The sequence below is a fragment of the Sturnira hondurensis genome, unplaced genomic scaffold (genome assembly GCF_014824575.4).
Source record: "Sturnira hondurensis isolate 20B ecotype Veracruz unplaced genomic scaffold, ASM1482457v3 Scaffold0022464, whole genome shotgun sequence".
Lineage (NCBI taxonomy): Eukaryota > Metazoa > Chordata > Mammalia > Chiroptera > Phyllostomidae > Sturnira > Sturnira hondurensis.
In genome coordinates, this window is record NW_028095095.1 from 2148837 (window position 1) to 2170063 (window position 21227).

At 53.0% G+C, this 21227-nt stretch overlaps 1 protein-coding gene across 1 annotated transcript; it reads right to left on the reverse strand.

Moving 5' to 3' along the window:
* Window positions 1-1611: 1611 nt before the first annotated feature.
* On the reverse strand, window positions 1612-15593 carry ZNF783 (zinc finger protein 783). The gene is made up of 7 exons (XM_037035535.1): window positions 15403-15593; window positions 12478-12876; window positions 12268-12394; window positions 11968-12096; window positions 5845-5955; window positions 4706-4816; window positions 1612-2970 (listed from the first exon to the last, which is right to left on the reverse strand). Exons 1-7 carry the CDS (start codon window positions 15424-15426, stop codon window positions 2162-2164), a joined length of 1710 nt encoding a protein of 569 aa, XP_036891430.1. The 5' UTR covers window positions 15427-15593; the 3' UTR covers window positions 1612-2161.
* Between the last annotated feature and the right edge of the window lie 5634 nt (window positions 15594-21227).

The following is a 21227-nucleotide window of genomic DNA, read 5'->3' on the forward strand; positions in this document are numbered from 1 at the left end:
CTCCGCTCCTGTACCACGAAGGGTTCCTTAACTCACTTGGGTCCGCTCCGCTCCGCTCCTGTACCACGAAGGGTTCCTTAACTCACTTCGGAGAAAAGAACCTTCTGTGAACACGTATTGGGTGTAAGAACTCACAAGGCCTCACCAGGGGCGCGGCACATGTCATGCTATGGAAAAAGGAAAGGGGGCGCTAGTGCCTTGAGATTTCTCTTGTTTGGCTTTCAAGAGCACTTGCATTTGACCCAGGATGCCGGGTAGGCAAGCCGGGCCCAGGAACTCGCTGCCCGAGGCATCCCCAGGAAACACCTGAGACCAGCTCTTGCAGCTGAGGGTTAAGATCAGAGCAGCTACACTCGCACCATATCCGGTTTGAGCACTTGCAGACAGCCAGCCCAGTTGTGGGGGGCCCCTGGAGAGGGCTGGGGTACCCGAGAAGACAAGCAGGCTCCACTGCAGGGAAGCATGGCACCTCCTCTTCAAAAGCCCGGCAGAGCCTGGCTGCACTGTCATTGACTTGCACACTCACTCCTGCCCCAGAGATGACAGTGACGTTAGCAGCTGCCCCCAAATCTGCTCATGACACTGGGAGAGGTGTGAGGGTTTGGGGGGCGGGACAGCCGGAGGCGGCACAGCCAAGGACCCTGAATGCACCTGAATGCTGTCCACTTGACGCGGTGCCAAACAAATATGACAATGGGAACAGCTGAGGAGCCATTCACTGCAGCTTCAGACCCCCTCTCTGTGAAGCCATTTGTGCGCGGTACCGGAAGCCGTGACTTAGGACACACAAGGGGCTGGCAGCTGGTGGGACTGCTCCATGAGGCCTGCTGCTGCCGCCTGACCTTCCAGCTTGACCTCTATTGCTTTGGTAAGAATCTGTCTCACTGAAATATCATAGAGCCCAATGGAAAAGTTCCCTCCCTCTGCACCCAGGGGGCGTGCACTAGCTCCATGAAATAAAGGTCCTTCCCAGGGGATTTGGAGGGAATGGGCTGCAGACTGACATGGAAGAGAGAAGCAGCCTTGACCATGAAAGAATGAAACCAGGCCTCCTGTCCTGTTTGTCTGGTTGCTGCTTAATCTGTTGTGACCCTGACAACCCCAGGGGGAGGTAGGAAACCCTGGGGCCACTACCCATATTGACCAACCAGGGTCAGGAGGCTGGAGGTGGTCAGGAGACTTATCCAGATCCCGGGTCTAACTCTGCGGGGCCCCAAGTCCTGGGAGACACCCCCCTCCCCCGCCCAAACCATCCAGCCAGCTGACCGGCCTCATGGAAACCAGGGTTCTCAAGAGGAGCTTCCTGAGGCAGGCTCTCGCGGTGACACACAGGCATGGAGCATGAGTACCCTCAAATACTGAGACTGTGGGGACATGCCATCTACTCTGGGCTTCAGATCCCCCTTTTCTAGTGATAAGCAAAGTCGGTCCATACCCACTGCAGGGAGGCCGGGAACCGGGACTCACTGTGGGCGGAGGCACACACCTGGGAGGACACCTGGTTTCCCGGGCAGCAGCGGAGGCATGCCCTTCAACGCCCAGCTGGTCTGCGCGGCAGCGCCGCCGCCCTCACACACGAGCAGGTAGTGAAATAACCCTGCTGCTCAGGAGTCTTGGTCCTCTACGCAACCACACACATTTATAAAAGCACCAGAAAAGCTCCATAAGGAGAGAAAGAGTTTCAAAATACGAAGTAGAAAAGTCCAGTCTCCAACACCCGTTCTGCAGGCTCTGTCCACTCTGCGTCTCTCGGGCCACCACGGCAGGCCCCGTGCACAAAATCAGCGGCCGTGGGCCTCGACCTTTCCGGCCTTCCTGCTGGGAGACCCCTGGTCTCAGGTCCACTTCCCGTCCATGGAACGCGGCAAAGGCCCCACCCAAAACCTGGCACCACCTTAAGGAGCCTTAAGGGAACCTTAATCAGTCAGGAATGTAGAGAACGCAGCAAGGAGTGACAAACTTCGGAAACAGGAAACGGAGAAGACTATCACACTCGTATGCTGTCACCAAAAAGGCTGCTTCCCATTTGAATGAAAAGGGAAAAACCTCTCCCAAGGCATAACACAATGAGGAACCAGATGAAGCAGGAGGGGAAGGGTCCCGCAGGCGCAGGCGCAGGCGGAGAGCAGGTCCTGCCGCTGCCCCGGGGCCTCCTGCCTGGTCAGCCCTCCTCCGAGCGGCTGGGCCGGGGCCGGGGCGGGCCGCGCGCGTGGGTCTGCATGTGGATGGCCAGGTGGTGGTGGCGGTTGAAGGCCCGGCCGCACTGCGGGCACTGGTAGGGCCGCTCGCCGGTGTGGATGCGCTGGTGCCGGAAGAGGTCCGAGGGCCTGCGGAAGGCCTTGCCGCAGTAGGCGCAGGCCGGCCAGCCCTGGCTGTTGCCCGTGTGCAGGCGCTGGTGCAGCAGCAGGCTCTTCCGCCGCTGGAAGAAGCGCAGGCACTCGCTGCAGTGGTACAGCTTGGAGGCCGCCGGCCTGCGCCCCGCGAAGGGCCGCCCCGCCAGGGCGCGGGGGCCCTCGGGCTCCTCCGGGAGCCAGCGGATGACGGGCCCCGGCACCACCACCTCCCCGGGCTCCAGCGTGGAGGGCGCCTCGCCCCAGCCGCCGGGCGCGCCGCCCCGGGCCTCCCGCGCCTCCCCGTCCACGTGGGTCCGCTGGTGGATGGTCAGGTTGATCTTCAAGCGGAAGCTCTGCCCGCAATCGGGGCAGGGGAAGGCCCGCTCCCGCCGGCGGCGAGGGAGGACGCGGGGCGTCTCCCCGGCCGCCCCTGTGGGCCGAGGCCGCGGGTCCACTGCCCGCACCCTGGGTGCCACCTGGGCATGAAGCTGCTGCTGGGGACCCCCGGTCCGGCTGTCGGGCCCCTCGGGGGCTGTGCTCTGGGCCTGGCCCGCGGGCTTCACCAGGAAGAGCTGCTCCGCAGCCACCTGGTCGTCAGACCGCGCTTCTGACTTGATGACCACACCGGCAGCACCGCCTGCGGGAGGAAGGGACGGGCCGCTGATCTGCTGCCCCCTCGCCCGGCCCGGGTAGGGCCCTCCGGGTAGGGCCCTCCAGGCAGGGCCACAGCCGTCCACCCAGCACTGCCCTGCCCCACTGGGCCTGCACTGCACCCTCCCCCCCGCCAGGCTCCCGCAGGCAGGGAGCAGGGACCCTCCAACTCAGCGCTGCCCACCGCACTGCCTCCTGAGGTCACCCAGTGGGTCACCCAGTGGGTCACTCAGGAGGTCATGGGTCAGACCCGTGGGAGACACACAGGTGGGAAATGAAGGGGAGACAAGAACAGGCAGAGACCCGGACCGAAGACACGGATACATTGCCCACGCAGGACCCCCAGGAGCTCTGACGATTTCAGTTTTGCCCCTCGAACCACAAGGAGCCCTGTGGGCCCTGGCTGCCCCCAGACTGGGTGGCAGCCACATGCAGGGCTACTCAGCCCCCCATCAAGGCCACACTGAGCACCTGCCACCACTGGCACTGGGATCCCAGTGATACACAGAGGAATGAGGACCTGGGCTTCCCAGCTGGGCCTCAGTGGGTCACACTTGAGTCTGAGACAGGACTGGGGCAAGGGAGCTAGCTCCCAAGGCCCAGAGGGGAAAGGGTGAGGCTGAGGCGGCAGGAGTGAGGGGTCCCTAACACTGGGAGGTGGTCCCGGCTGCTGAGCCACCAGAACACAATGCATCCTCCCAGAGCCCCCGGCGGCTGTTCCCTTCTGGTTTCTCTGCAGTCAGCACCCCACCCCCCTCTCAGACCTCCCCCAGCACCAGGTGGCCTCAGCTGCTGGACCACAAGGTAAACTGTGACCGAGAACCCTGCCCTCTGCACATTAAAATGAAAATCTTCAGCCCTTTACGAGGGACTTACTCTAGGACCAGAGTAATTTCTGCCCTTGTGGAAGCTTGAACTTAACCCACAGGCCAGGCGGCCAGGGCACGGGGGGCCTTCCCTGGTGGGCGTCCGGGACAGCACCCAGTGGCAAGGCCTTGGGCCCTTCCTCCCTGCAGCTGACCTGTAACCCTCACCACTATCTCAGGACAGAACTTCACTTCCGTTAGAAGCGGCCCATTGGCATTAATTTAGTCCTACAGCCACAGAAGCAGTAAGTGTCTATAAGAATGGTCTAACTTTGGGGTAAGATGGTGTTATGTTTAATGAGCTACAGAGGCATTCCTGAACTTAGGGATTAGCGGTGGCTGTGAGGCCCCCGGTCACCTGACCACAAACCAGGCAGCATGCAGCCAGTTCCCAAGCAGCAGCTTTTCAGCCAGGCCGGANTCTCAGGACAGAACTTCACTTCCGTTAGAAGCGGCCCATTGGCATTAATTTAGTCCTACAGCCACAGAAGCAGTAAGTGTCTATAAGAATGGTCTAACTTTGGGGTAAGATGGTGTTATGTTTAATGAGCTACAGAGGCATTCCTGAACTTAGGGATTAGCGGTGGCTGTGAGGCCCCCGGTCACCTGACCACAAACCGGGCAGCATGCAGCCAGTTCCCAAGCAGCAGCCTTTCAGCCAGGCCGGACCACGGGGAGGGAAGACCAGGGCCACAGAGAGTCTGGGTCCCCAGAGTCCCAGGGAAACATTGCCTGGGTGGCGAGGAAGCAACCCCTCAGGAGGAGACCCCCAGCAGGCCCCCTCACCCACTCCTACAAGGCCCCTGAGCAACTCTGAGGCTCTGCTGCGGCCACAGGGCTTCTCGCTTCACTCACCTGGTCCTGTGTCGGGCAGGAGGTCCTTGGGGGTGGGGACTGGGGACTCCCCATCTGAAGATGCCTCCTCCTGCTTAACTGAGAACAAAATGCCAGTGCTGGCCGGGGGCCCTGTGGGAGAGACAGACTCCCGTGAGGGTCCTTCCCGCCCCTGGGCTCCTGCGGGGTGACACAGCCATTTCCCAGCAGGCCTGGATCTGCTCCACCACCACCAGGACGGGGGATGGGCTGCTTATTCTCTGTTCAGAGCGCTGAAGCCTCCCCTCCCACAGGTGAGAGAAGAGCTGTGAAGGCCACACCTTCCAGTGCCACCAACTGGTCCCTTGGCATCTGAGTGTCACCCTGATGAGCCTCAGATGCCAAAGGGACAGAGGAGGCGCCTGGGGCACGGTGCCAGGTCCGTGACAGAAGAGGGACAATGGGAGGGTCCTACCTCTCCTTACACAGCAGCTGGGAACGAGGGACACAGGGAAGGGAGGGGTGTCACTTCCAAGCTCGGGGAAGCCACACCCAGTGTGGGAGAGGTAGAGAAATGAGGGGAGAAGGACCCAGATTCTGAAAACTCAGGCTGGCAGGAGGGTGTGGGAATGCAAGGGTGCAAAGCGCAGGCTGAAGACAGAAAACACGGTCTGCCGGAGGCTAGGCTAGTGCCTCTGAATTACACTCCATTTCTGTGTGGGATGGACAGGCATCTCCTTTCAACAGGAGCAGACGGAGGACACCGGGAAGGGCAACGGACACCACAGAGCTTCTCTAGGGCCTTCCTTTGGAGAGATGACCTCGCTGAGGTGCACACAGGCTGGCCCTGTGCTGGGCAGACACACGCGCCTCCCCATGAATGTACCCACTGTCAGGAGCCTGGGTCTGTCCCCATGTGCCCCTCCCCTCACTCCACACGGACCAGTGTGCCTGGCCGCCAACAAGCCCAAGGAGCCCACACCTCTGCTGGGACCCTTCCCCCAAGCTGCCATGCCCTGTGCCCCTCTACGGCCATCTCAGTGGCCCCTCTTCCCAGAAGTCTGTCCCGTTCAGCTGGGCTGGCCCCAGCCGTGCCCCCTTCCCCCTCCTCAGCACCGCTGGCCTGGTCCTGTGGTGGGGACGCCAGCCACACTGCCGCCCAGCAGGCAGGCCTCACTCACCTGTGCTTGTTCCTGGCGGGGGGCTTCTTGCTACTGAGTCTCTGTGGTCCTCAGGGGCCTCCCTTTCTCTGGGCCCCTCCGGGTCAGACCTGACTGGGCTGGGGACATGCTCTGGATAAGGAAGGAGAGCACAGACGCACAAATCAGCGGCACTGAGAAGACAGGGAGGGCCCCCAGGGAGCCGGCAGCTGCTGGGAGATGACTCCCTGCTGTCACTGGGACCTGGGACAACAGATCAGACACAGGGTATGGTAATTAATGAATGCCAGCCATCATCTCGTGACTACATTCTGGACTCGACCTATCTGCTAGCACCAGACAGGTCACACAACGGGGCCAAGGCTCTGGCTTTTCCAGGACTCCTGGCTCAGAACGTTGCCGCCCTGGCCCCCAACAACTTGTCCTCCCCTAGGGTAGCGTGTAAGGGCCCCCTGGGAAGCACCCCCAACACTCTCATCAGTAGATCTGGGTGGGCCTAGGAAGTTCGCATTTTTAAAAAGCTTCCTCGGGCAAAACAGATGAACAAATATTTCACAGAATAAGAAGTTAAAATGGCCCACAGACAAACGAAAAGATACACAACCACACTTAAAATGAGAGAGGCACCATTAAAACCACACTGTTACCAAAGCCTCAGAGACACTCCAAGAAAACTACAGGCCAATATTCCTTATGAAGTAAGGAAGTAAAAGTCCTCCACAAGATGCTATCGAACCAAAGTCAGCAGCCTATTAAAAGGATTAAACACCTCAACCAAACAGGGTTCGTTCCTGGAACGCAAAGATGATTCGATGTATGAACCTAGATCAGTGGATTACAGAATGAAGGCAGAAAAAACAAGATGATCTCAACTGATGCAGAAAAAGTATCCGACAAAATTAGACACCTTTATGTGATAGAAACACTCAACAAAGTAGGCACAAAAGAAAATGACCTCAATACAATCAAAGCCATGTATTAAAAACCCACAGCAAATATCACATTTAATGGTGGAAAACTGAAAGCTTGTCCTCTGAGACTAGGAACGAGGCAAGAATGTCCACTCTCCCCACTTCTATTCAATAAAGGGATGGAAGGCCTAGCCAGAGCAATTAGGCAAGAAAAAGAAATAAAAGGCACCCAGATTGGAAAGGAAGAAAATTATTTGTTCACAGGTGATACGATCATATATGCAGGAAAGAATGAAAATCTACCAAAGTTAGGACTAATAAATGAATTCAGCAAATTAGCAGGATAAGAAAAGTAAGCACAAAAAGATCCATTGCATTTCTATATAGTAACAATGAACAAGTCAGAAAGGAAACTACAGAAACATTTACAATAATATAAAAAAATAAATACTTAGCAATAACTTCATCAAAGAAGTGAGAGATTTTTACAATAAAAACTACAAAACAGCTCTGGCTGGTGTAGCTCAGTGGATTGAACATGGGCCTGCAAACCACACGATTGAGGTTCAATTCCCAGTCAGGGCACATGCCTGGGTTGCAGGCCAGTTCCCAGCAGGGGACTCACAAGAAGCAACCACACATTGATATTTCTCTCCTTTTCTCCTTCCCTTCCCCTCTAAAGATAAATAAATAAATAAAATCTTAAAAAACAAACAAAAAAACCCACTACAAAACATTGCTGAAATAATATTACCCACACCCCCATCCACGGAGGGTATGTCCAAGACCCCCCAGTGGATGCTTGAAAACACAGGTGGTACCAAATCCTCTAAATTCTATGTTTTTTCCTTTATATACATGCTTATGATAAAGTTTAATACGTAAATTAGGCATGGTAAGAAACTGACAATAATAACTAATGATGTAATAGAATAACTATATGATTTACTGTCACAAAAGTTATATGATATAACTTAACCCTTTTACTTAAAAATAACCCTTTTGCTTAACAATGGCGTTGGGGCCATTATTAAGTAAAAAAGCATTATTTAAACACAGCGCTGTGACACCTTGACGGCCGCTCTGATGACCCAGATGGCTCCCGAGTGACTTACGAGTGGGAAACACAGTGTGGGTACGATGGGACAAAGGGGCGATGTCCGTCCTGGGCAGGATGCAGCAGACAGTGTGAGATTTCCTCACATTACTCAGCATGGCACGTGATTTAAAGCTTATGAACTGTTTACTTCTGAAATTTCCCATGCAATATTTTTGGATCGTGGATGACTGTAGATAACTAAAACCACGGAAAACAGTGGGTTAGGGAGCATTACTGCAAACATAATAAGTAAGCGGAAACACATCCCATGACCATGGATGGGTTGGAAGACGTAATATCGTTAAGATATCAATACTACCCACAGTAATCTAGAGATTTAAGGAAATCCTGCCCTGGCTGGTGTAGCTCAGTGGATTGAGCGCGGGCCTGCGAACCAGATGATCGCGGTTCGATTCCTAGTCAGGGCACATGCCTGGGTTGCAGGCCAGTTCCTTGCAGGCTAACTACCAGCAGGGGACGCACAAAAAAAGGCAACCATACATTGATGTTTCTCTCCCTCTCTCCTTCCCCTCTAAAGATAAATAAATAAAATCTTTAAAAAAAAAAAGGAAATCCTTATCAAAATCCCAAAGGTATTCTTGGGGGGCAGAAATAGAAATATCCATCCTAAAATGCATATGGACTCTCAAGGGACCCCATATATCCAAAACAATCTTGAAAAAGAAGAACAAAGTTGGATGACTTCCTGATATCAAGGCTTACTACAAAGCTACAGTAATCAAAACAGTGTGGTACTGGCATAAATAGAACAGAGAACCAAGAAATAAACCCTCACAGATCTGGTCAAATGATACTGGAGAAGGGTGCCGGGACCACCGAATGGGGAAAGCGCAGCCTTTCAAATGTGGCTGGAAAATTAGATATCCACAGGCCAAAGCGTGAAGTTGGACCCTTATCTAACACTACCTGTAAAAATTAACTCACAGTGGATCAAAGTCTACAGGCAAAACGTAAAATATAAAAGCCTTAGAAGAAAACATAGAACAAAAGCTTCACAACACTGGATTTAGCAACGATTTCTTGGATGTGACGCTAAAGGTACAGGCAACAGAAGAAACAAAAGACAAACTGGAGTCCATGGCAAAGTTAAAATCTGTGCATCAAAAGGCACTATCAACACAGCTAATAATCCACACAATGGGAGAAAAATATTTGTAAATCATCTATCTGATAAGGGATTAATACACAGAATATATAGAGAATTCCTAAACAACAAAGACACACACAAGCTGACTCAAAAATGGACAAAGGGCTTGAACAGACGTTTCTCCAAAGAAAATATTTGGATAAGCCAATGACGATGGTCAGTAAAGACAGCAAAATAACTCTGGCTGGTGTGGCTCAGTGGATCGAATATTGGCTCGTGAGGCAAAAGGTCTCCAGTTTGACTCCGGGTCAGGGCACATGCCCGGGTTGTGGGCTGGGTTCCTCAGTTGGGTGCACATGAGAGGTAACCACACACAGATGTTTCTCTTCCTCCCTTCCCCTCTCTAAAAAGCATCATATTTTTTAGACTATAAGATGCACACCCCTGCCCCCATGCAAATTTGGGAGGAATAATGGTTGTTAATGCTGCTGTTGAGTTCTGTTCACATTTACATTGGTAAAATATTATGTTATTTATGTTATTAAATATTTTACCACATTTTTTGCTTCAAAGTTTTTTTCCTATTTTCCTCCTCTAAAACTTAGGTGTGTCTTACAGTCCAAAAAATACGGTAAGCCAATAAAATATTTTTAAAAAATAAAGACATGAAAACACTCTCGGCATCACTAACCATCAGGGAGATGCAAATCAAAACTACTACTTCACACTCATTATGATGGCGAGTCTTAAATAAGCAACAGAAAATAACAAGTGTTGACAGGAATGTAGAGAAAGCCTGTGCACCGTTGGTGGGAATGTAAAACGGCACAGCTGCTGTGGAGAACGCTTGGTGGCTCCTCCAAACACTAGAACTAGAACTAGAACTACCACATCATCCAGCAACTCTGCTTCTGAGTGCAGACCTAGAAGAACGGAGGGCAGGGTGTCGGACAGACATCTGTACACCTGCATCTCGGCAGCGTGAGGTACAAGAGCTAAGACACCGCAGTAGCCCGAGTGCATGTCGACAGAGGAAGGGGTAAGCCACATGTGGTCTGTTCACGCAATGGGATATTATCACGCCTGAAAAAGAAAGGAAAGTCTGCCCTGGCTGGTGTGGCTCAGTGGATTGAGCGCGGGCCTGGGAACCAGAGGATCGTGGCTTGATTCCCAGTCAGGGCACATGCCTGGGTTGCAGGCCAGTTCCCTGCTGGGGACGCATGAGAGGCAACCACACATTGATATTTCTCTCCCTCTTTCCTTCTCGTCTAATAAATAAAATCCTTAAAAAAAAAAAAAAAAAAGAAAGGAAATTCTGACACAGACTGAATGTGGATGAAGTGGAGGACGTTGTGCTTGATAAAACAAGCCGGTCGTAAACAAATACAGTATGATTCTACTTACAGGATGTAGTCAAATAATCACAATCACAGAACTGTGGGTGCCAGGGCTGGGAAAGGGGCAGAACGGGGGAATATTACTTAATGGTATAGAGCAACAGCTTTTGACCGGTGCACCTCAAGAATGTCTACAACACACAGTTCCTGACTGTTCAGTCAGGGGCACGGACCCTTTTCCCCTTAAGACTGTGGAATTAAAAAATGATGACAGCCAACACAACAATAGCCTCCCAATGTGAATGAGTCAAAATTATACCTTTGGTCAGACTGGTAAAAATCTATTTTGGGGTGTGCTGCAGAGTTTTAGTGATTAATTCATGGGTGGGCGAGATGAAAAAGGCTGACAACCACCAGTGGATGGGAAGAGCCCTGGAGATGGACGGTGCTGATGGTGCCAACATTATGAACGTACTGTCTCTGAACTGTGCACTTAAAAATGATTAAGATGGTAAGGTTCATGTTACATGTATTTGACCACAGTAAGGAAAGAATAAATAAAGTACTGATACACAGTGCAACGTGGATGAACCTTGAAGACACTATGCTCAGTATTTTGTTGGTCATCATTAGGGGAGAAAAAGACATGGATAAAGCAAATGTGGCAAACTCTTTCTCTACATTGAGAGAGGGGAAGAGAGGAAGAAAGAGAGGGAGAGAAACTTCGATGGGTTGCCTCTCACATGTCCCCAGTCAGGTACCTGGTCCAAACTGCTCTGACCAGGAACAAACCTGGTAACCTTTTGATTCACAGGATGAAGCCCAATCCACTGAAACACCCAGTCAGGGCAAATGTGGCAAATCCTTTGTTTTCTAAAAGAGATTTTATTTATTTATTTTTAAAGAGAGGGAGAGAAACATCAAAGTGTGGTTGCCTCTTGAGTGCACCCTACTGGGGACCAGGCCCGCACCCCACGCATGTGCCTCAAGTGGGAATCGAACCAGCGACCCTTTAGTTCTCAGGCTGGCACTCAACTCACTGAGCCACACCAGCCAGGGAAAATGTGGCAAACTCTTGATTACTGTTGAGTCTGTGTCATGATCATCTGGAAATTCACTGTATTACTCTCTCTACTTTCACTGATTTTTTAATAAATCAGAGAATTTATTTTTTTATGTAAAAAAAAACCCCACTCCTCATAAGATTCTGATATGAAGTCAAGTTTGGAATCAGAGTTCTACACATACCAGCTGTGGGAATGAGGCCGGCCCCAGGCTCCCGTGGGCCATTTCCACAAAGGGAAGCCTGTTCCGTCCAGGCCTTGGAGCTGTATCATGCAGGCGGGAGCAGAGGTGTGGGGGGACCAGCAGGTGGCGCCAACAGGGCTGCTGCTGCTACTGGTGGTACTGTTAGCCGTAAGTCACCACCTACTATAAAACGCTCAGCTTTACAAAGCCTGCCATCACATGCAGTCCTCACCACCACCAGGCTGTGCACCTTCTTACACAGAGGCAGAAACCTTAGGGCCCTTACATCTGCCACCCACCCCTGACCGGCCGGCCTGGCCAAGGTGTGCCCCGCCTCGGGTCACGGGCCTGCACTGCCTTCCCGGCCTCACAGCACACCTGGGAAGCCCAGGAGAACAGGGACACAGCTCCATGTGCCCTACTCATCTCGCTCCCACTCACCAGTGCCCAGTCTCTCTGGGCGAGCTGCCTCTCTCTCTTGCCCCTCATCCTGACCCCACAGGCCTTCAGGACAAGGCTCCTCTCCCCTCTCCATCCGGGTGAGGATGTCCGGTTTGGAGATGGCATAATCTGTGTACGGAACGGGGAGAGAGAGAGAGAGAGAGCTGGGTCAGGACGGGCCCCTGCCGCCCAGGCCACCACCGAGATGTAGACTCCAGAGGAGCAGAAGCCGAAGCAAGGACACAGACTGCCGGAGGACAGTCTGGGATCAGAGGCCCGGACGCCACTGCGGGACCTTACCCAGGGAGACCAGCATCTGGTAGTTGCCCTTCATCACGTGCTTGTACAGCTCCTTCTGCCACTCGTCCAGCTTGCTCCACTCGAGCTCGGAAAAATACACGGCCACGTCGTCAAAGGTCACAGGCACCTGGAACCACAGGCATCAGGCACGCTCACCCACACTTCCAGGCACAGCCCCTCTGGCCATCCCACCCCAGGTGCCCGGGTTACCTTGGGGACCTCCCCCTTGTTGCCCGGGGGCAGCCGCAGGACCCAGAAGTTCCTGTTCCTCAGCAGGTTCTCCATGTTCTCCAGCCGCCTCTGCAGCAGCCCGTACTCCTGCAGCAGCGTCCCCAGCACGGCCCACTTGCCCTCCAGCTGGCTCCCGAGCTCTGAGGACGTCTTTTCGAAGTCTGCCAACTTCTTCTCTGCCGTCCCCGTCCGCCCCTCCAGAGCCAGCAGGCGGGCCAGACAGGAATCCACTTTCTTCTCCACGGCCTGGACGGCGGCCACCACGGTCCACAGTGTGATCTCCGTGGAGTAGAGGTACGAGTTCTCGGCAGCCGGCTGGGGTGAGGGAGGAGGTGTTGAAGGCCTTCTGTCCCCTGTTTGCTGGTCCCTCTCTGGGGCCTGTCCACAAGAAGAGAAGGGAAAAACGTTATCAGAATTGTACAATCAAAATGTCTACCTCACCAAGAAACCTGAGGGCCAGTCAGGCAGCTGTGTGGGGGATGGGGATGTAGGGACATCAGTTACAAGTCCAGCGTCAGGGACAGGAGACACTGGCTGGACCAAGCTATTAGCAAATGGGAAACAGAAGGAAGAAGATGGCCAGAGAGAGAAGTATGTGTGGCCTCAGACAGGTGGCTTCCTACCTGAGCCTGAGTCCCCTCTGAAAGAGAAGGGACAGGCTTGGCATGGGGCACAGAGAACACGAGCTCTGTGTTCAGCCAGCCTGGGTGCCCCCAGCAATTCCACCACTCGCCTGCTGGCTAACTGTGGGCAAGGTTTCTCAGACATCTTTCAACGTCCCCTCCGCACCTAGAGAATGGAGCTAGTAACAGTATCTACCAGACATGTCTGCAAGAATTAGTCACGCCATTTGGTAAAAAGCACTCAACACAGTATCTACCGGGGCGTCCGACCTTCCGGCGTCTCTGGGCCACACTGGAGGAAGAATGTCGTCTTCGGCCATACAGTAAATACACTGTGACACACAGCCACAAAACAGATCTCATCCTGTTTTAAGTGAATTTATGATTTTGTCTTGGGCTGCATTCACAGCCATCCTGGGCTGCATTCACAGCCATCCTGGGCTGCAGGAGGCCCTCAGGCCCCGGGGCTGGACGCCCCCTCTGTAAACGTGAGCCTGTGCTGACCCAGCTGAGATGATGGTGATGAGAACGTTGAGGATGGGACAGTTCTGGCTCAGGGGTACGGTCGGAAAGGTGCAGATGGCCTTCTGTCTCACCTCTCTCAGTCAGCACCTTGGAAAAGGGCTTACTAGGAAGCGCCTCTCTGCTCGCCATGGTGTCCGACCACAAACCTTCCCTGAGCCATGTGCGAGGGCTTCGGTCCCAGCTCATCTCACTAAAAGCCTCGTTGGAATGACAACTTGACATCTTGGCCCTCCATCCCCTTGTCTCCTCTCTCACCACCATTGCCTGGTCCAAGCCCCTCAGTGGTTGCCTGAGCGGCTGCAATCCTGCCCAGCTGTTTCCCCACTTCCTCCTCCTCCCCTACACCGTGCCCTCCTCCGCCCCCTAGTGGGCCTAGAGTAAAACAAACCTCTTTTCAGACTGAGGCCTATCTCCCCGATTCAGCCTCCTACTGGGCACTGACCACTCTCCAGCTGCCCTGGCCAATTTGGGCTCCTCAGACACACCCAGCTCCTCCCCACCTTTGCATGGGCCCCCCTCCACCTGTCTGCACTCCCAGTCCCTCTCACACAAACCCCCAGCGCAGACATCACCTCACAAGGACCGTCGCATGTAAACCAGGGCCCTGTTAGTCCCTTACTCCGTAGCCTGAATGACCTGTGACAACTCTGCATGCCTGCCTGGGATTCAGTGTCCGCACAGGACATAAGCTCCATGTGTAGGTGCAGGTGCTGATCACCACTGTGTCCCCAGCTTCCAGGAGCGCCCCGCTCACAGCGGATGCCCAACCAGTGCCCACTGAATGAATGAATAATGAAATGATTCAACGACACACTCGTGAACAACTATTGGAGACCTGTCGGCTTGAAGACACAGCGGGGAAGCGGGAAGAGGCCAGGGTTATTCCTTCCTTTTCCAGGAGAAAACTTCTGTATAGAAACAGTCATAATAAACGAAGGTGATACCCACAGGCTAACAAGAGTTGAGGGCAAATCAGTCCTGTTTGGGAAATTTTCTCAGAATCCCAGGTGATGCAAGTGGACAGGGGGAAAGAAGCAGATGGACAGAATGGTCAGAAAGACCACTGAGGTCCTGGGCCAGGTAAGAGCTGAAGAGTCACCAGTACAGCTAGAGAAAGGCCATCCTGGGGCCCTCCCCAACGGGCAGGGCATAAACCTGCAGAACTGCCACCCCATGTCCCCCCCTCCCCCCTCCCAGCCCTCAGAACTAACGGAAAGGGCCGGAGCATCTGGTTGCAACAACTCCACTCTATTGGCACGGACTGAGAACAGTAGATACCATTTACGGAGCTCTTTACGTGTTTTTCTACTGTGTCCAAACAGCCGAAGGATCGCTCTCTGATTTGTGTATACAGAACATTATCGGCCAATATTCTAAAATATACTAAAAGAATCTTTAAAAAAAAACCCAAACCCACACCTCCCGTCCCTCTTGTAAACAGCCTTCACTCAGTAGCCCTGTCCTACATACAAGCAGAACGCTGGGTACCGTCAAGGGGGTGCAATCCCAAAGCCTTGGCCTGGCCTCGACCCTTTCCCTGTCTTCCCCGCCTGCCTTGGGGCGCAGGGCCTCCAGCGAGACAATGAGCCGGGAGCCGGCCCTTCCGTTCAAAGGCGCGGCCTGTCACCCAAAGTGTTACTGGAACGCGGGCTGGTCTCCGACGCCTGGGCCGCCCGCCTGGCCTGCGTTTGGGCCGCCCGGTCGCTCGGCCGAAGAGCGGCGCGAACGCAGACGAGGGCGGCGGCGGGGCGCTTACCCGGTCGGGCGCCGCCTCGGCCATGGCTGTCCGCGTCCTTCTCTCGGTTGCTCCGCTCGGGCCGCTGTCAGGCCTGGCCGGCGCGCGGGCGGCGACAGAGGCGGAGCGGAGCGGCTCAGCCTCGGAGCCCCTGCCCCGCGGCCGCGAGCTGCGTCCGGGCCACGTGCCCCGCCGGCCCTTCAAACAAGAGCTGCGCTCGCGGCCCGGCCCGGGGCGGCGCACAGCGCCCCCTGCAGCCCGAAGGACTGCACGCGCGCGGGCCGCGGCCCTGCGTCCCTGCCTTTCCGCGGCCGCGGGGGCCTCCCGGGGCGCGCCGTGGGTGTTGGGCCGCGCGGGGGCGCATCCTTTGCAGGATGGCGGAGTGGCAGGGCCCCGCGCCGGGGAATCGAACCACCGCGCTGATAGAGGAACCGCGCAGACTTTTCCACACTTTGGGAAAGTGGCGGGGGAGGAGCGCAGTCCTAGCCGCCAAGTTCAAGGGCGTGTAGAGTCACCGTCCTAACGCCTCTGCTGCACTGAAAGGTGATAGGGGACTTAAGAGTTGGAAAATGTTACTTTAAATAATAGCCAATAAGCCTAGTAATCAATGCACGTAAAAGCTTTTGTTCCAGGAACTGAAGAGATGACCCACCCTGTCTCCAGGAGACCATAAGCACTTCCACCTTCATTCCTCAGGAGGACTGCAGGCAATTCAAGATGACATCTGAGCCATTGTACCCCGGGGGGAGATGACCACCGACAGGCACACAGCTAAAGACCACCACCCAGGGCGAGGATGCTGAAGTTTTTTTTGTTGTTTTAATTCAATTAACTTTTCCCTGAATTCCAAACCCCTTACCTACACTTTGCTCTCCATATAAAAAGAGCCATTTTAAAACAGAATTTAAGATGGTCTGTTAAGGTATGAACCCACCGTCCTCTCAGATGGCCGGCCATCTGAATAAAACACCCATAGAGATTCAATCCCCGTCTCTGCTTATTGGGTTTGGCAGTGACAGGCAGCCCGAACTCCGGTGCCTTTAATGGTTTCAAAGGATCAGCTTGATGCCCACAAAAAAATGTGGGGGTGGATAAAGGTTTTAAAACTTCGTTTTCCGTTTTCCAGAACAAATGGAAAGACTTCAGAAAAAGATTGAATTCATTTAGAACAAACACAGAAGAAATCCTCCCTCTCTCCCCCAAAACACTTTGGGAATCCCGAGTCTCCTCCCCTTACCCTGGGGCCTACCTCCCAGCAGAACCCCAGGAGTCCCCTGTGCCGCACTGTGAACCAGAAAAAAAGGGGCCACAGACTAGCCTGACAAGCTCAGGGGAGGTCTGCACCTGAGCCCTACCACTCAGAGACCTAGAGCAACCACTGTAGGGTGGTCTGAAGGGAAAACTTTGTAACCAAAAGCAGGGTAGGAAAGGTAGTCACCCCCAGGCGCCTATCTCCCCTAACCAAGGACAATCTTCACATTAACTGAGCGTCTATTGTCCTTTTGCATCTAAGATAACAGACCTTTGGAATGGCAGAGTGATATCCTTTTTTTCCGGACCCCTCCCTGTACCAGAGACCACACAGCCCCGCATTGTACTGCTATCATGTTCACTGTTGACTGGTAACTATGTTGCACCCATCTAGGTAAAAGAAGCCTGTCTATTCCTTTTCCTTTGTTTCCAATCCCAGAGGTCCCCCACCCCCTCCCCTTAGCTTTCTCCCACTTGTGTGAATTTCTCCAATGCCCTTCGGCCTCTTCCTCTGATTATAATACATAAAACAAGGGGTAGAACTGCCATTCTCTGGAGCATTTCTCAGTCGGTTGAGACTGCTTCCCGACGATTGTAGGCAGTTTGGCTCAGACAAACTCATAAAAACTCTCTACAGGTTTACGCATTTTCCTACATTGACAACATCCCCTCTTCCCTCGAGCATCAGCTGCCACCCGGGATGCTGCTCGCAGCTCTGCTCCCCCAGATGGGCTTGCAGCAAGAGCAAATCCACCGCTAATTCAGGTCCTGGGGCATTCTGAATAAACTGACCCCGGAAAAGACACCAGAGCCCGGGCTGCCTGTCACTACCAAACCCAATAAGCAGAGATGGGGACTGAATCCTTATGGGCGCTTTATTCAGATAGCCGGCCATCTGAGAAGGTGGAGGGTTCATACCCTAACAGACCATCTTAAATGCCATTTTAAAATGGCCCTTTTTTATAAGGAGAACAAAGTGTAGGTAAAGAGTTTGAAATTCAGGGAAAAGTTACTTGGATTCAGCATTTTCTTTCTGGGTGGTGGTCTTAAGCTGTGCCCCAGGCAGTGGTCTTTCGCTGTGTGCTGGGTGGTGGTCATCTCACCCCAGAGTACAATGGCTCAGAGATCATCTTGAGTCGCCTGCCGTCCTCCTGAGGAACACAGGTAGGACTGCTTATGGTCTCCTGGACTCAGAGTGGATCAACCCTTCAGTTCCTGGAACAAAAGCTTTTATATTCGAGGATGACTAAGCTTATTAGCTATTAAACTAAAATGTTTAAACTCAAAGTCCCCTATCGAAATCTAGGACCCATTCTTCCTCATTTGTAAAGAGCCCTACTGTGGAACACTGGAGTTAATCACTGAATATAATGCGAAGAGTGCATGCTGTATGCAGTGTAAGTTTTATTTTCCACCTTTTCCACACTGCCCCATTCATCTTAGAATCTTTGTCCATCAAGCCCGCAAGCTATTCTGTTTGCATTGGGCATGAATTCTTATTTTCTAAGGTCACACCTTACGGGTATTTTATAATCCTTGAAGTATTTGGTCTGACCAATTCCTGATGAGCTCTTAGTGTAAACCAAAATTAATTTTAACCTGTAATAAAGAGTAAAAAAATAAAAGGCAGTTATTTGAGCAAAAAGGAGCGGCAGCCCTGGAGACACGTTTGAAGACGGCAACCCAAACTGTGTTCCGCCGGGACAGAGGGAAGGTCACTTTCCATAGTGAACGTTCCCGCCCAGGCTCTCAGGAAGGTCCTTTCTACGCGAGACGTCCTTTGTGCAGTTCTGATAGGGCAGGTCTCAGTCTGTTAACAGAAGATGAGTCCACGGTTTTCCCCGCAGAGGTTGACTCAGGGCAGACCTGCAGGGGGACGGCGTGGGACACGCGGCGTCCAGTCCGAGGTCCTCCCTCCTACACAGCCTTTGCAAGGAGCCCCATCAGCAAATGGCTACTGGGCTCTTATTATTTGTGGAAGTTGGGCCTTCGCTTGACCGGGGAGCCATCTCGGCAGATACATTGCGTCTAGGGATCACAGCAAATGAATCTTCCTTCCCAGGGCCCACAGTAGGGGGGCCTTCAGTGCTCATTTGCAAACTGTTAGGCTGCGTTACTTCAACAAGGGATTTCTCAATGAACAACATCATGTATTCATTTGGTCTCTTGTTACCCTGAAGTAGCACTTCCTAACCTTGCCCCAAATTTCAGAATTTCAGAGGTGCACTTAGAGAAAGTATCCATTTTTCAGTGGGACCCGCCCAGGTGGGGAAAGCTGAGGAGGGAAAGACTTAGCAGAGGGAGACCTGAAGCATAACCAAGGCCCCCTTCCTCCTGGAAGATGACCCTTGTCTAGGCAACACGGAGCCCCCTATTCTGTGAATTTGCCTCATCACTGTTTGTTCAGTGAATGTGGGGTGAGCACCGTGGAGCAAAGCCCCTGTGGTTGGAGTCAGGAGTCTGGATACAGTGGAGACACGGTCCCTGCCTCTGTCTTGTCACCTCTGTCTTGTCGCCTCTGTCTTGTCGTTCTCTTCCTACTGCAGCTGTACCCAGTCAGGGCTTTTGTTTGTTAAAGATTTAATTTATTTATTTTAGAGAGGGGTCTAGGAAGGGAGAAAGAGAGGGAAAAAAACATTGATGTGTGAGAGATACAACAGTCGGTTGTTTCTTGTACACACTCCAACCGGGGACAGAACCTGCAACCCAGGCATGGGCCCAGACCTGGGGTGGGGTGGGGTGGCCATTGGACCGGCAACTTTTCGCTTTGCAGGATGCCGCCCACCCAACTGAGCCACACTGGGTCCGCGTTCCTACTGGCTCTTGCTGGTCTCACTTAAAAACCTTCTAATGTTCCTCGACCCCCCCAAAAACAACAAAAAAGCATGATGTACCACTTATTACATTAATACTCCCAAATGGCAGCTAGAATCAGGCCACCCTTTTGCTCAAAACTCTCAGCTCCCCATTACTAACGCAATAAAATCCAAACTCCTGGGCCTGACCTCAGCCTCTTTCCAACCACGTCCCCCCACGACTTCCTTCTCACACCCCACCCTCTAAAGGGATGTCCAGCTGTTTGGCGTCTCTGGGCCACCCTGGAAGAAGAGTTGTCTTGGGCCACACATTAAATACACAAACAGTAACGAACACTGATGAACAACAACAAAAAAGGTTGTAAGTAAATTGATGATTTTGTGTTGGGCCGAATTCACAGCTATTCCGGGCTGCATGCAGCTTACGGGCCACAGGCTGGACACCCCCGTAGCCAAATCAAATGAATTGGCGTTCGTCTGCACACACCCATTACGTCTCCTATGTGGGCGGTGTTGCTCCATTTAGAACGCCCTCTTCCCGTCTTTGGAGGGCCAGTTCAACAATCACCTCCCGTAAAACCTTCCCCACTGTCCCACAAGTAAATGTAACTGTTCTCTGCATTCTTAGACCTCTAGCCTCACTTGGGGCATATAATGTCCTATCTTGCATTAGATTCCCCTAACAGCCTGGGGACCCAAGAGCAGAATCTCTGATTTCCCCTTGTGTCCCTCTGTAGACTTTGCACACAGAGGCCACTCGTATTTGTGAGTGAACAGACTGGCAGGCGGACGGAATACGGGGCTGGTCCGGGAAAGGGCTGTGCGAATGTGTACACAGGGAGAAATGGATTTTGGTAGAACTTCACCAGGGCAAAGAGCTTTGTACCCTGACATATCCCTAAGCATTTAAAACAGCGCCTGGAAAATAGGTGCTCAGTATATATATAGTGGTTGAATAAAAATTTTTTAAAAAAATGAGCCCTGGCTGGTGTAGCTCAGTGGATTGAGCGTGGGCCTGTGAACCAAAGGATCACGGTCCGATTCCCAGTCAGGCCACATGCCTGGGTCACAGGCCAGTTCCCAGCAGGGGACCCACGAGAGGCAACCATACATTGATACTTCTCTCCCTCTCTCCTTCCCTTCCCCTCTAAAGATAAATAAATACAATCTTTAAAAAAACGGAGGAAGCTGTCACAGCAGGAGGTTACAAATTCGACAGTGGAAAAAGAAACAGAATTTGGTTCACAGGGAAGGCCTTCCTGGGAGGGGACGCAGGAGCTGAATGTGGAGATGAGGAAATGCTGTGGCGTGAGCAAGCCCACATGGCAGCTGCTTGGGTGGTTTAGACGTGAGTGAAAGCTGGTGGAACTCAGAGGAGGTTAGGTGGTCAGAGTTGTGAGTTCTACTCTAGAAAGCTGGCTCTTTAGTAGGGCCGGTGGGATGCATCTCGAGGTTTGGGGGAAAGCCCGCACCCAGTTTGCATTCTGGGAGCAAATGGGAGAGAGGAGAGGAGGCCGGTTAGGCTGAGTTCAGGCGGTGACAACGAGGACCTCCCCCTGTTGGAGCAGGAAAAAGGAGATGGTCAGATGAGCCCCTAATGTGCGGCATTAATTCTACTGTGTGTGGACTTGACTCTTGCTAATTTGATCAGCCTTGGTCTTCACACAGTTGTATTTCCAGTTTTCTTCCCCGCACCTGGCCAAGCAGGCTTCTCATGAAGGACGGCTGAAAGGGGCAAGAGGCTGTTCTGTGTCACTCCAGGACAGCGCCTGTGTGTGC